Source organism: Poeciliopsis prolifica, unplaced genomic scaffold (assembly GCF_027474105.1).
Source record: "Poeciliopsis prolifica strain line A6 unplaced genomic scaffold, Auburn_PproV2 SCAFFOLD188, whole genome shotgun sequence".
Classification (NCBI taxonomy): Eukaryota; Metazoa; Chordata; class Actinopteri; order Cyprinodontiformes; family Poeciliidae; genus Poeciliopsis; species Poeciliopsis prolifica.
This window is the reverse complement of record NW_026562563.1, coordinates 91,694-106,942: the sequence shown is the minus strand read 5'-3', so window position 1 is coordinate 106,942 and position 15,249 is coordinate 91,694. Positions and strand designations below refer to the sequence as shown.

At 50.5% G+C, this 15,249-nt stretch overlaps 2 protein-coding genes and 1 pseudogene across 2 annotated transcripts; 1 reads left to right on the top strand and 2 right to left on the bottom strand.

Annotated features, from left to right (window-relative positions):
* Positions 1–244: 244 nt before the first annotated feature.
* Positions 245–7,230, top strand: LOC129356717 (jouberin-like). The gene is made up of 5 exons (XM_055026279.1): positions 245–519; positions 1,013–1,050; positions 4,419–4,586; positions 6,472–6,566; positions 6,633–7,230. Exons 1-5 carry the CDS (start codon positions 453–455, stop codon positions 6,817–6,819), a joined length of 555 nt encoding a protein of 184 aa, XP_054882254.1. The 5' UTR covers positions 245–452; the 3' UTR covers positions 6,820–7,230.
* A 209-nt stretch (positions 7,231–7,439) lies between these two features.
* LOC129356730 (uncharacterized) lies at positions 7,440–10,569 on the bottom strand. Its single transcript, XM_055026286.1, has 11 exons — positions 10,552–10,569; positions 10,353–10,508; positions 10,156–10,278; positions 9,970–10,086; positions 9,771–9,889; positions 9,623–9,701; positions 9,377–9,464; positions 8,617–8,885; positions 8,426–8,548; positions 8,271–8,332; positions 7,440–7,691 (listed from the first exon to the last, which is right to left on the bottom strand). Exons 1-7 carry the CDS (start codon positions 10,567–10,569, stop codon positions 9,411–9,413), a joined length of 666 nt encoding a protein of 221 aa, XP_054882261.1. The 3' UTR covers positions 7,440–7,691; positions 8,271–8,332; positions 8,426–8,548; positions 8,617–8,885; positions 9,377–9,410.
* On the bottom strand, positions 10,418–15,027 carry LOC129356714 (transcriptional activator Myb-like; annotated as a pseudogene).
* Positions 15,028–15,249: the final 222 nt, after the last annotated feature.

Below are 15,249 nucleotides of genomic sequence, written 5' to 3'. Positions count from 1 at the left end.
GTCTGGTTCTTTAATCTAAGTTTAATCCCAGTTGTTGATGGAGCTGAAAACCTTCAGATTATGAATCCATCCAGGTTTCAGGATAATTCAGGTTCCGGTTCTGGAAGCAGTGGACAGGATTGGGTTCTGGCTGTGAAGCCTGATTCGAGGGACAGAGTTCTGGGAACACCCTAATCCGCCTTAATCTGATCCAGGAACAGTCGTTGCATAAACCTGATCTCAGAGTGACCCTGAACGCATCACAGACTGAACTCACCTGCAGGACGCTGAAACGGACCGCTGGAATCCGACCCATCAGGGAATAATCTGGGAACAAATCAGGAGAACCCGGTCAGTTCACCTGCAGGACGATCAGGCGCTTTACAAGCTGCGTGTGTTTGTGTGTGTTTGTGTGTTTGTGTGTAAATACCTGAGCAGGTATTTCAAGACTCTCGGTCAGAAGCAGCTGCATCATGCAGCAGATCTACTCACAGCGAGACGAGCAGCTTGAGGTTTTCACCACCATCTTCTCTCCACAGGGTGAGCGCACACACACACACACACACACACACACACACACACACACACACACACACACACACACACACACACACACTGCGCCTTCTGGTTCTCATGGTTCTGATGGTTCTGGTGGCCATTATAATTTTTACTGCATCTTCAGAACTCCAGTAAGTCTCCAATAACCTGATGGCTGTAGGACTCTGGTTCTGGTTCTGGTTCTGGTGATCTGACCTCCAGAAGCTGCACAACTGTTCGGAACCTCCAGCGGTTCTGTCGTGAGAGTTACCGTTTCTCTGTGTACAAACAGAACTGGACCGCCCCAGTTCATTCTGCCTGGTTCTGATCAGATGGAGTGACGGACATTTTGAGTCGACCCTGAACTGGTTTCCATTCCCAGATCCCAGTTCACCTGGATTCCACTGTGTCCTCACAGCGCTACATAAACTGACACAAACACTCCAAGCTCTGATTGGCTGATGTACTCCAGCTCATTAACATCTGTTGGTCTCAGTTTGCAGGACAAGAGCAAGACATGTGGAGGGAGACAAGGTAACACACCTGGACACACTACCAACACACACCTGGAGACACTACCAACACACCTGGACACAATACCAACACACACCTGGAGACAATACCAACACACACCTGGAGACAATACCAACACACACCTGGAGACAATACCAACACACACCTGGAGACAATACCAACACATTACCAACACACACCTGGACACACTACCAACACACACCTGGACAATACCAACACACACCTGGACACACTACCAACACATTACCAACACACACCTGGACACTACCATCACACACCTGGACACACTACCAACACACACCTGGAGACACTACCAACACACCTGGACACTACCATCACACACCTGGAGACACTACCAACACACACCTGGAGACACTACCAACACACACCTGGACACTACCAACACACACCTGGAGACACTACCAACACACACCTGGACACACTACCAACACACACCTGGAGACACTACCAACACACACCTGGACACTACCATCACACACCTGGACACAATACCAACACACACCTGGAGACAATACCAACACACACCTGGACACACTGGCAGCAGTTTGAACTGTCTCAAGGTAATGAATTGTAGTGAATGTAACCAGGTGGTGTATGAGTTAAAAACTGCGTTTACGTGAAGTGGCTGTAAATCTCCACCCGTTTCTGGCCACCTGAATCCATCTATGGCCGGTTTCCACACGTTCTCTTCCACATCACAGCTGTCGATAGGCACCAGGTGTGGCGCCGAGCGAGGAGTTTGGGTCCGGGTCGTGACCGGTTGGATCTGTGGGATGAGCGCTGGTGCCTGGTTCTGGATCTTGGATATTTGTGCTGCTGTGAATTGATTTTTGATGTTGTGTGTAATGTTGGGGTCGTTTGTATTGTTGCTACTGTTTTTCCTGGCATGATTTCTAGTTGCCTTTTAGGATGCAACTAGTGTGGCTGATTAAGATACCAGATTTTCATTTGATCTTATATGTCTTAATTATTGTCGGCAGACACTTTACTGTCATGTTGGGGATCCCAGATTGCTGCTGTTACTGATTGTCTGGGTTAGTTGGCTAATTGGTGGCTCTCTGGAGCTGGAGTTGTAGCACCAGCGCTACAGAAGCAGAACTACAATCGATATTCTTTTTTGTTTATAATTTGGCTGACTAAATTATAAACTAAAGCTAATTAGCGTTGGTGTAATTTGAGATTTGCTTTTGTTTTTCCCATTAATTTGATTTGCAGTTGTTTTTGTTTTAAGTCTCAGATTGTGAGATTTATTGGGTTTAAATTAAATTAAAGTTTATTTTAATATGTAAAAGAATGTCAAAATAAAGTATTTTGAATACTTTTCTTTTTATAAAAGTTTCACACTGCAGCACCTTATTTGAAAGGGTGTGGTCGACATGGTGTGCACTTCCCATCCTCTTGGTAGACTGAGGGTGGCCTAGTCAAAGTCCTCCTTCCTGTCCTTCAGATGTGCGTTCATAGAAGAACTTATTGAGGCTGTTTATCATTAAACGAAGCACCGGGTTGGATGGACTGGCTGGAAACGTTCATAAACACTTTGGGAAGACATTAAAATATGAATGCATTTTACAGAAATGTTTAAAAATCACATTATACCGACTGCAATGAAACAAGAGATTATCATACGGAAACCAGACAAGAATTTATTAAGAATAGAACATTCAGATTATAAATTACAAACATACATATTTATCAAACATTTAAACATTATTACAGAATCACAATCTGGCTTCTTAAAAGTAAGGTCAATAGGTCAATCCACAAGAATATGAGACTGGTGATTGGATATGGGGACATGATCAATAATGATCAATAATGATGGCTTTATCTTTTCCTTGTGATGGATAGTGAGCTATTTCAAATAAATTTGTAGAATATTTAAAGTGAATTATTCAAAGTGAAGTTTCTAAATTAAGAATGCTGCAGATTGTTCCTGGATGTCTGTTTTGATTAGTATCGTTATATTTTTGTTTTGTTTAATGGTATTTGCACTTTAATGTAATGGAAGCTGGACATGCCTGTATATACATATTTACAATGATGTAAAGCTTATGATATCATGGAGACAACTGGATACCAGGCAGGATTTTAGAGACATGGTTGGGTTCATCAAGCAACGTGTCAAAATTTCATCAGTCCTTTTTTCGGAAATTACAGATCAGTACATCATCCATCAGTCGTCCAGGGCAACAACCTGGGATTCAGACCAAGGGGAACTGAGATTGGCTGAGGAGATCAGCAACATGCTGCCGCTACAGGAAGTGATGGTTGTTGAGATCTCACCCACTAGAACAATGCAAACAATTTAAAAGAAAACTTCACAAGAACAAAGTCTTTCTGTTGAAGAAAAGGATCATGTTTTGGCAGGAACTGTGAAGCACAATTAACTTGTGAAAGTTGGAATGAAAGTAATCCAACTTGCTACATATGAGAAGAGGACAATTTCTCTTGAGTCTGAAACAGGAATATTAGAATCCACATCAACTGTGAGCTTTAACCTTGCTCCCTGTCAAGGTTAAAGCAATGAAGGGACGACGTCATCCACACAGACGCCTTCTTGGATCCAAGCAGCACCAGAACATTTTGCTCTGAAAGGCTGATGCATCAGCTGAACCTCACTGGAAAGCCAAGCTAAAAGAAGTCCAGCATTTTCTCTGAGTGATCTTGAGGTGTCGAGTCTGGAGAGCAATACATTTATCATCTGCCAGAAGTTCTCACTCAGAGACCTTTCATAAAGTCACCATATTTATCAAGAGGCAGCAGCAGGGCTGAAAAGATGCAACTAAGCAGATTTAAAAGAACACAGAAAACTACAGAATGAGTTAAAAACTGAGCTGCACTGAAGGAAAATACAAGCTGAGAGAGAAAATCCTTCCTGAAGGTGAAAATATATCACAGATTTCAAAGGAAAATAAAAACAGGAGACTTCAGATAATATAGGAAATAGCGCCCCCTTCACTTCCGGAGTGCAATGGTCCCATTTCCAAATAAGGTAAGAGGCTGAGAGCGGTGTGCCCCGCCCTTCCTGTTGCTGCAGCAGGTAAACTTGCCATTTTAATTTCCACCCCTGGTTACATCATAATGACCCCTGACCTCTGGGTACTTAAAGCCTGCTGAGTAGATTAATCCTGTGATGACATGAAGACACGACCTCTGACCTCTGGGCTTCAGGTGCTTTCTGGAGGTTTTTAAGGTGGAATGAAGCAAAACAAAAAAAAAAAAAAAAAAAAAACAACAAAAAAAAAGAACTGATCAGATCAATTATTGGAATCAGATCAGAGAGAAAATTTGATCCAAAACTGGAGAAAGACCATTCAGTCACATCTGGTTCTGATCCGGTCCATCAGGTGGCGGTGGTGACCAACCAGTACCGGTCTCGTAGGCCCAGGGAACTGGACCTGGAACCCGGAGACCTGATCCAGGTTCTGGTTCAGGTCGACGAGTCCTGCTGGTTCGGACGCCTGGAGAACGGAGCGGAGGGATTCTTCCCATCGGCCTGCGTGGAGCTGATGCAGGTGCACACACACCTGGACACACACACACCTGGACACACACACACCTGGACACACACACACCTGGACACACACACACACATCTGGCAACACACACACCTGGACACACACACACACCCTGGACACACACACACACCTGGACACACACACCTGGACACACACACACCTGGACACACACACCTGGACACACACACACATCTGGAAACACACACACACCTGGACACACACACCTGGACACACACACACATCTGGCAACACACACACCTGGACACACACACACACGTGGACACACACACCTGGAAACACACACACACCTGGAAACACACACACCTGGAAACACACACACCTGGAAACACACACACACCTGGACACACACACACACATCTGGACACACACACACCTGGACACACACACATCTGGCAACACACACACACCTGGACACACACACACCTGGACACACACACACACCTGGAGACACACACACACACCTGGAAACACACACACACCACATTTGGAAACACACACACCTGGACACACACACACATCTGGACACACATCTGGAAACACACACACACCTGGACACACACACACACACTGGAAACACACACACACCTGGACACACACACCTGGACACACACACACCTGGAAACACACACACACCTGGACACACACACACCTGGAAACACACACACCTGGACACACACACACACCTGGACACACACACACCTGGACACACACACACACACATCTGGAAACACACACACACCTGGACACACACACACACACATCTGGAAACACACACACACCTGGACACACACACACACCTGGACACACACACACACACCTGGAAACACACACACACCTGGACACACACACACACCTGAACACACACACACCTGGAAACACACACACACCTGGACACACACACACACACCTGGAAACACACACACACCTGGACACACACACACCTGGACACACACACACCTGGAAACACACACACACCTGGACACACACACACACCTGGAAACACACACACACCTGGACACACACACACACCCTGGAAACACACACACACTGGACACACCACACCTGGAAACACACACACACCTGGAAACACACACACACCTGGAAACACACACACACCTGGACACACACACACCTGGACACACACACACACCTGGACACACACACACACCTGGAAACACACACACACCTGGACACACACACACACCTGGAAACACACACACACCTCGACACACACACACACCTGGACACACACACACACCTGGAAACACACACACACCTGGACACACACACTGGTAGTGTGTGGTTTCAGTGTGAACATCTGGACCACACCTGTTTACTTGTTAGTGTGTCGTTAGCAGCTGCAGCTCATTTGGCCATAGCAGAGCTAAGTCGATGTTAATCTCAGATTGGTTACTAAGAAACTCTAAAGCTCTTTAGTGGCTCTTAATCTGAAAAGAGCTGAATGGACGACGGCGGACAGATCGCTGAGCGGTGTCCTCGTGGAGGGAGGCCTGTCCTCTCCCTCTCCGTTCCCCGATCTGATCCAGACCTGCAGATCTACCAAAGATCCGGTTCCAAACGGGTCAGAACCAGGATCCACATCTTCACCTCGTTGTCAGAGGTTCTAGAGTTAATGGAGGTTCTGACCTCACAGCTCCGAGGGCTGACAGGAATGGAACCAGCAGGCTGCACACTGGGGACCTTCACTTCCTGCGGCTTTTCTTCCTTTCCCCCTCACTTCCTGTTCCCTCACTTTCTGTCTCTGATGAGGACAGGTCAGATCTGGGCCTCTGTGTGTCTGACCAGAACCTCAGCAGTGGATTGGCTGAGAGGTGATGATGTCACGATGTCTATGTTGCAGGGCGGAGCCTCATCTGGAGCCACTCCCACTCTGCTGAGGAGGGGTTCTGTTCCTGCTATGGTTCAGAGGCACAGCGCCCCCTGTGGCTGCAGCAGGTAATGATGACAGACACCCTACAACCGGTTCTGGCTAAATTCTGACCCGGTTCTATGCGGTTGCAGTGGCCGCAGCACGCCCCGGCTGCTGAGGAAGACCGACCCCCACACTGGCCCCGCCCAACGTGGCTCCGCCCCCTCCGGCTTCCTCTGCAGAGTCCTCACCCAGTCCAGGAGGAGGAGCTGCTGCCCCCTGCTGGGCCGGCCGCATGGCGACACCAGCGCCGACAACAACGCCTTCCAGCCCGACTAGACCAGAACCAGAACCAGGGGGGCTGACTCTGGGTCTGATCCTGGTACTGATATAGGAAGTTTGGCTCCGGTGGATTCTGACTCTTATCCAGAACTGAGAGTGTAGAAGGTCCAAGTCCAGCCGGGACCTGGACCGACCAGAGTCTGGTTCTGAAGAACCAGAGAGTTGCATTCATCAGAAGCGCTAACCGGACCTCGGTTCTGGAACAGAGGCATACGGAGAACAGTCCGAGTGTTTCCATCTGGTCCTTTATTCTCACAAGAAATTATCAGAGTCACAGCCAGACCCAGGTCCGGTCGGGTCCGATAGAAACTGGATTTTCACACAGAACTTCATCTGTACTGGTTCTGTCCTAAACAAAGTTCTCCATGTGTTCTAAACATTCAAATAAAGGTTTAGTCATGTAAATCATTCAATTGTGAATAATCTTGTCTGATTCAAGGTTCTGCTTCGATCGGTTCCGATCCAAAGTGCAAAGCTTAAAGATAAAAGTGCCGTCAAAATAAAGAAAGTCCCTGAAGTGGGTTGGTTCCGATCCGGTCCATGAGCAGCACTTCCCCGGATCACAACGACATCCAAGAAAGAAAGAACTGAATAAACGTCCAGAGATAAAATCGGATCTAAAGGCCAGTCGGTGACCCGGTCCGGGCCGACAATCAGAACCCCGGAACTCGTCTCCTTCTGGTCGGGTAAAACAAGAAAAGAAGAAAAAAAATTCCCCAAACAAAGAAATAAAACATCAGAGAGAACTGATGAGGTAGCAGGAAACGACAAAAAATCCTCTCTTCTGGTTGGCTGCCTCGATGACAAGGTGAGGAGGAGGAGTCATCTTCATCCCCCGAGGTGACGGTCACCTGCGGTTCTTCTCCACTCTGGAACACAAAAACATCGGATCATTATGCTCTTATTGCGGAACTGTTACTGGTCCCACCAGGTTCCACCTGGTTCCACCAGGTTTCACCAAGTTCCACCAGGTTCCACCTGGTCCCACCTGGTTCCACCTGGTCCCACCAGGTTCCACCAGGTTCCACCAGGTTCCACCAGGTTCCACCAGGTTCCACCAAGTTCCACCAGGTTCCACCTGGTCCCACCAGGTTCCACCAGGTCCCACCTGGTTCCACCAGGTCCCACCAGGTTCCACCAGGTCCCACCTGGTTCCACCAGGTCCCACCAGGTTCCACCAGGTCCCACCAGGTTCCACCTGGTTCCACCAGGTTCCACCTGGTTCCACCTGGTTCCACCTGGTCCCACCAGGTTCCACCTGGTCCCACCAGGTCCCACCTGGTCCCACCTGGTTCCACCTGGTTCCACCAGGTCCCACCAGGTTCCACCTGGTTCCACCTGGTTCCACCAGGTTCCACCAGGTCCCACCAGGTTCCACCAGGTTCCATCCCTTCACCGTTCATTCCTGTCCAGAATCGACGGTTCTGCTTCTGTGTGTGTTCACTCACCTGCCAGAGGTGAAGTGTCCAGAACTCTGAAGGTTCTGGTTGGTCCCCACCTGGATGCTCACCTGAAACCACAAGGACACGGAAGTATGACATCACAGCGTTTGGCCCACATTTAACCAGTCATGACATCACAGCTGTCTGTTGGCCCGGCTCACCGCGTGGTCTGACCGGGTCTGGACCTGGTTCTGTCACGGCGCCACATAGTGGCGGGCCTGTTGGGTCAGACTGGCCTGGTCCTCGGTTCTCCCGAACATCACCACCTGCAGCTCGCCGCTCACCTGCACACACAGAGCCTGAGAGGCAGAGCAGAACCCGGGTCTGGTTCTGAACCGGGCCTGGCCGTTACCTCGAACGGGTTGGTTCTGTTGGCCGGACACTCAGGCGAGCCCTGGTTGGGAGCGTGCTGCTGGGCCCACCACACCTCCAGCTGCTCGTCCAGCGGGAACATTCAAACTCATCGCAGGTCGGGACGAAGCGGGTCTGAGACGGAACCGCCGATCCGGACGGGCCCTGGACCTTCTGCTGGCCCGAACCGGAACCGACTTGGACCTGTGAGGCCGAGCCGGTCCCGTTCTGACTCTGTAGTATGGAGCTCAGCAGGCTCTCCCCGTGAACCTGGAGGTCAAAGGTCAGGAAGGTGAGGCTCTGATAAGGAGAACCTGGTTGTCAAGGTCATGAGAGGGACATTAATGAGGAGTTCTGGATCAGGTTTGGACCGGGTCGGGCCCGGCAGCAGGAAGAGGGTCAGGGAGGAAACCTAAACTCCACGACCAGGACACAGACAGCGGAACATTGGACCCACCAGAACCCTCTATTGGACCCACCGGAACCCACCCAGAACCCTCTATTGGACCCACCAGAACCCACCAGAACCCTCTATTGGACCCACCGGAACCCACCAGAACCCTCTATTGGACCCACCGGAACCCACCAGAACCCTCTATTGGACCCACCGGAACCCACCAGAACCCTCTATTGGACCCACCGGAACCCACCAGAACCCTCTATTGGACCCACCGGAACCCACCAGAACCCTCTATTGGACCCACCAGAACCCACCAGAACCCTCTATTGGACCCGCTCAGAGCGTTCTCTGTCAGGCTGACCTCAGAGCTGCAGCTGGACTGCTGGCTGTCAGGGTCACTGCTCCTCTCCTCCTGTCAGGTTCATCATCAGTCTGGAGCAGGCTGCCACCTGGGGAACACACACACACACACACACACACACACACACACACACACACACACACACACACACACCACACACACACACACACACACACACACACACACACACATGGCTCAGCCTGAGCTCCTGCTTTCGGCCGGTTGGTGGTGGTCGGATGGACTCACCTCGTCCTGGCAGTCGGGCACCTTGAGCGGTGTGGGCGTCTCCGGAGCCGAGGGGAACAGTGCTCTGATCTGCTCTGTCCTGAACGGACAAATGAGGAGTTAGGGTCAGGGGTCACAAGGGCTCAAAGTGAAAAAGGCCGGAGCGGACCTGGAGCCGAGGCTGCAGTGGACGCAGCAGACGTTCTGGTGTTTGAGGGAGCAGAGCGGCGTGGAGGTGAGCGGCGGGCGCTGGAAGCTCAGCTCCTCTGCAGCACTCAGGCTGAAGACCTGGGACAGGTAGACACTGAGATGGCCGGCCTGAAGGACACCTGCTGGACATGTCTCTGTCTGTCTCTCTGTGGTTCTACCTCCGCTGGGGAGAAGACTGCTGCCTCCATCATACTGCTCCTCTCCCAGGATGAGGACGAGTCCAAGAAGGACGCTCCTTCATCCGTCTTCATCAGCTGCTCCTTAACACCTGGAACCTGCACAAGACAGCAACTGTCTCACCTGTCCTCAGGAAGCCCGGGACCGGCCTTGCCACATCGCCTTACGTAGCTCCTGCTCAGGTCGATGACGGACGGCGAGTCCTCTCTGAGCAGCGGCGCCTCTGGAGAAGGGTGTGATGTCATTTCCTGGTAGCTCCAAGCCTCCAGGTTCTGGGACGAGCAGGACTTCTGTTGGGGACAGAGACAAACATGGGCCTGGTCCCAGAGGACAGACAGGGGCAGGGTCCAGGGAACGGATTTACCATCTCCATTAGCTCGGTGGACGCGCCCTGCTTGCAGCCTGAGCAGGAAGTGGGGGCCCAGGTGGAACACAGGTGGGTGGAGCTTCCATGCGGTCTGCAGGTGCTCTGATTGGAGGAGAAGCTGGACTCATCTTTGATGGTGGACAGACTGTCAGCCTGCAAGGACACAGATCAGAGTCAGCATCCTGACCAACTAGACCAGGTGTGTCAAACTCATTTTTGTTTTGGGCCAAATCAATATCATGAAAGCTCTTAAAGGGCCGGTTGTGCCAGAATGTGTTGATAAAACCTGTTCACAAATTGTTAATATGTCAATAAATTCTTAAAATTACATAATATTTCTGAACATCTTTTCAGTGCATTCAGAAACTAATAATAAATGCGACTGTTTATTTACTCGCTGTATAAATCATGGACTAAAATCATACATCAACTAAATTCTCAAGAAACTGGAGGCACTGATTGATATAAATTGGCAGTAAACAGATAAAAACTGCATTGATATGATTGATAATATAATATTTAATCACACTTAGTGTTTAGTATAGTCTGTGGAGGGCCACATAAAAAGCTTCCGCGGGCCGGATTTGGCCCCCGGGCCTTGAGTTTGACACATGTGATGTAACCTACTGGCTGGGGACGGACCTTAGACTGGGCTCTGCGGGACGTGTTTCCTCGTCCCAGGTCTGGAGGCGGAGCTTGAGCCGTGCAGCTGCAGGAAGTGCAGGTAACCCTCCTTCTCCACTTTCCGCTTCAAGGTGGAGTTCCAGTGATTCTTTATGGAGTTGTCTGTTCTGGAAGACACGGCAGAGGAGACGCACTAGAGGCTGCAAACAGGTCAACACACCTGCAGACAGGTCATAACCTGTAGACAGGTCAACACACCTGGATAGGTCAGGGTTAGGGTTAGGGTAGTGGCATTGGTCAACACACCTGGCATAGGTCAACGCACCTGGATAGGTCAACGCACCTGGATAGGTCAACGCATCTGGCATAGGTCAACGCATCTGGCATAGGTCAACGCACCTGGATAGGTCAACGCATCTGGCATAGGTCAACGCACCTGACATAGGTCAACGCACCTGGCATAGGTCAACGCTCCTGACATAGGACAACCACCTGTCATAGGTCAACCCACCTGGCAAAGGTCAACGCATCTGGCATAGGTCAACGCACCTGACATAGGACAACGCATCTGGCATAGGTCAACGCACCTGGCATAGAACAACCCACCTGACATAGGACAACGCACCTGACATAGAACAACGCATCTGACATAGGTCAACACACCTGACATAGGTCAACGCACCTGGCATAGGTCAACCCACCTGACATAGGACAACGCACCTGACATAGAACAACGCATCTGACATAGGTCAACACCTGACATAGGTCAACGCACCTGACATAGGACAACGCACCTGTCATAGGTCAACGCACCTGCATAGGTCAACACACCTGACATAGGACAACGCATCTGGCATAGGTCAACGCACCTGGATAGGTCAACGCACCTGGCATAGAACAACCCACCTGACATAGGACAACGCACCTGACATAGAACAACGCATCTGACATAGGTCAACACACCTGACATAGGTCAACACACCTGACATAGGACAACGCATCTGACATAGGACAACGCACCTGGCATAGAACAACGCATCTGACATAGGACAACGCACCTGACATAGGTCAACGCACCTGGCATAGGTCAACGCACCTGGCATAGGTCAACGCACCTGGATAGGTCAACGCACCTGGCATAGGACAACGCACCTGACATAGGTCAACGCACCTGACATAGGTCAACGCACCTGACATAGGACAACGCACCTGACATAGGACAACCCACCTGACATAGGACAACGCACCTGACATAGGTCAACGCACCTGACATAGGTCAACGCACCTGACATAGGTCAACGCACCTGACATAGGACAACGCACCTGACATAGGACAACGCACCTGACATAGGTCAACGCACCTGGCATTGAACAACGCACCTGGCATAGGTCAACGCACCTGACATAGGTCAACGCACCTGACATAGGACAACGCACCTGACATAGGTCAACGCACCTGGCATAGGTCAACGCACCTGGCATTGAACAACGCACCTGGCATAGGTCAAGCACCTGACATAGGTCAACGCACCTGACATAGGACAACGCCTGGCATAGGTCAAAGCACCTGACATAGGACAACGCACCTGACATAGGTCAACGCACCTGACATAGGTCAACGCACCTGACATAGGTCAACGCACCTGGCATAGAACAACGCACCTGACATAGAACAACGCACCTGACATAGGTCAACGCACCTGACATAGGTCAACGCACCTGACATAGGACAACGCACCTGACATAGGACAACGCACCTGACATAGGACAACGCACCTGACATAGGACAACGCACCTGACATAGGACAACGCACCTGGCATAGGTCAAAGCACCTGACATAGGTCAACGCACCTGGCATAGGACAACGCACCTGACATAGGACAACGCACCTGACATAGGACAACGCACCTGACATGGACAACGCACCTGACATAGGACAACGCACCTGACATAGGTCAACGCACCTGGCATAGGACAACGCACCTGACATAGGACAACGCACCTGACATAGGACAACGCACCTGACATAGGACAACGCACCTGACATAGGACAACGCACCTGACATAGGACAACGCACCTGGCATAGGTCAACGCACCTGACATAGGACAACGCACCTGACATAGGACAACGCACCTGACATAGGACAACGCACCTGACATAGGACAACGCACCTGACATAGGACAACGCACCTGACATAGGACAACGCACCTGACATAGGACAACGCACCTGACATAGGACAACGCACCTGACATAGGACAACGCACCTGGCATAGGTCAACGCACCTGACATAGGACAACGCACCTGACATAGGACAACGCACCTGGCATAGGTCAACGCACTTAGCATAGGTCAACGCATCTGGCATAGGTCAACACACCTGCAGCCAGGTGTAATGACTGGTCATCACACCTGGCATAGGTCAACACACCTGTACACATGTCAACGCACCTGACACAGATCAAGGCACCTGCAGTGTAAAAATGGTGAGAAAGGTCAAAAGTTTTCCATCCAGACTCAGACAGGTCATGGAGCAGGTTGGGTACCTGCCAGGTAGCAGCTTGGAGATGTCAGCCCAGCGGTTGCCTAGCAACCTGTGGGCCTGGCACACCACCCGGTCCTCCTCGGCCGTCCAGCTGCTCTTCTTCACCGCCGGGTTCAGGTGGTTGTGCCAGCGCTCTCGACACTGCTTCCCATTGCGAGTGTGGAGATGTTTGGCGATGAGCGACCAGCTTCACACCGTACTTCTGGACCAGCTCCATGACCTAAACATGAAGTGATATCAGATCCAGATGGGACGGGGGGGAGGGGGCATGGCACAGAACAGCAAGGGTTAACGGTCCTCACCCGCCGGTCCTCCTCCTGGGTCCATGGGCCTTTGACCAACTCTGGGTTCTTGATCTGCTGCCAGCGTCTCTGACACTGCACCTCTGACCTATGACCCTGAAAGAAGGAAAGAGAGAGCGCCACCCACTGGTCACCATCACAGAATTTGAAAACCAGATGTCTCACTGAGACACTCACCCTGAAGGACAACGCCACCGAGGACCAGCTGCTGGCTCCACGCTCCTTCACCAAGCGCCGCAGGAGCTCATCCTGAGGAAGAGCATCATCATCACCACAATCATCATCATCACGGCCACCATCATCACCATCACCACAATCACCATCACCACCACAATCACCATCATCATCCTTGCCTCCTCTTTGGTCCATCCAGGCTTCTGTAGAGATGCTTTGGAGAACCTTTTGACCCGTCTGGACCGACTCTTGGAACTGAAACACAAGAAGGGAGTCGAACAGCATCATCATGATCATCATCAGATGGAGATGCAGTGCACATGGAGATGACTAGCCATGGTGGGACTGGTGTGGGAGTGTTTCTCACCTGGTTCTGTGGCTCCAGCTGCTCATCTCTGCCTCTCAGATCAGGTTCAGCCGAACAAGCTGGCCTGATCATCTGCTGAACCTGCAGAACACCAGTTCAGAGATCCTGATTAAAACATTCTGATGAACCGAATCAGTTCAGATTGACTGAGGCAGTCAACCCGGATGCTGAAAAGAATGATTCCTGAACTGATTCGGTTCACTGGTAATTTTAGATAACTTTCAGCTCCTCATGAGCAGAACGGATTCATGGACCATGGTGGAACCGGTAACTTATCCGGTGTTCTGGCTCACATTTGACAGAAACTGTGTTCGGATCCGGGTTAAATTTAGCTTATATTTCATGGGCAGTGACGGATTTGTGAAATTGGCCCAGAAATTCGGATGGAAGTGGTTGAAACAGCGCAAGTTAGCCCGACCGGTTAGCTCGGAGTTAGCCGTTAATCTGGGCCGTTACAGTCCCGCAGACACCGATCAGACCACTACAGAAAACTTTAACGGGCCCGAACCTCTCCCATGGTCCGAGCCTGGTATGATCGAGCGACTGGTACCGGCCTGTTGCAGAGAACTTACCGGCAGAACCAACGGTCGGAGCGAAGCAGCACAGGGCTTCAACGGTTTGAGTTCGGCGCTGAACGGACGAACTCTGCGTTCTGATTGGACAGGACCGGGCCATGACGTCACAAGCAACTCTTACTACAGCTGACATTTTAGGAGAAGTTTTAAACCGAAAATCTTGACATTTCTGACATCTACCTGAAACTTTATGCTCAGGGTGAGATTTTAGTTCAAGTTGTTGAAATAAACTATAGAAAACTATTTATTCTGAATAATTAATCTGAGCTAGGTTAACAGAGACCATGTTGGAAATTCATAAACA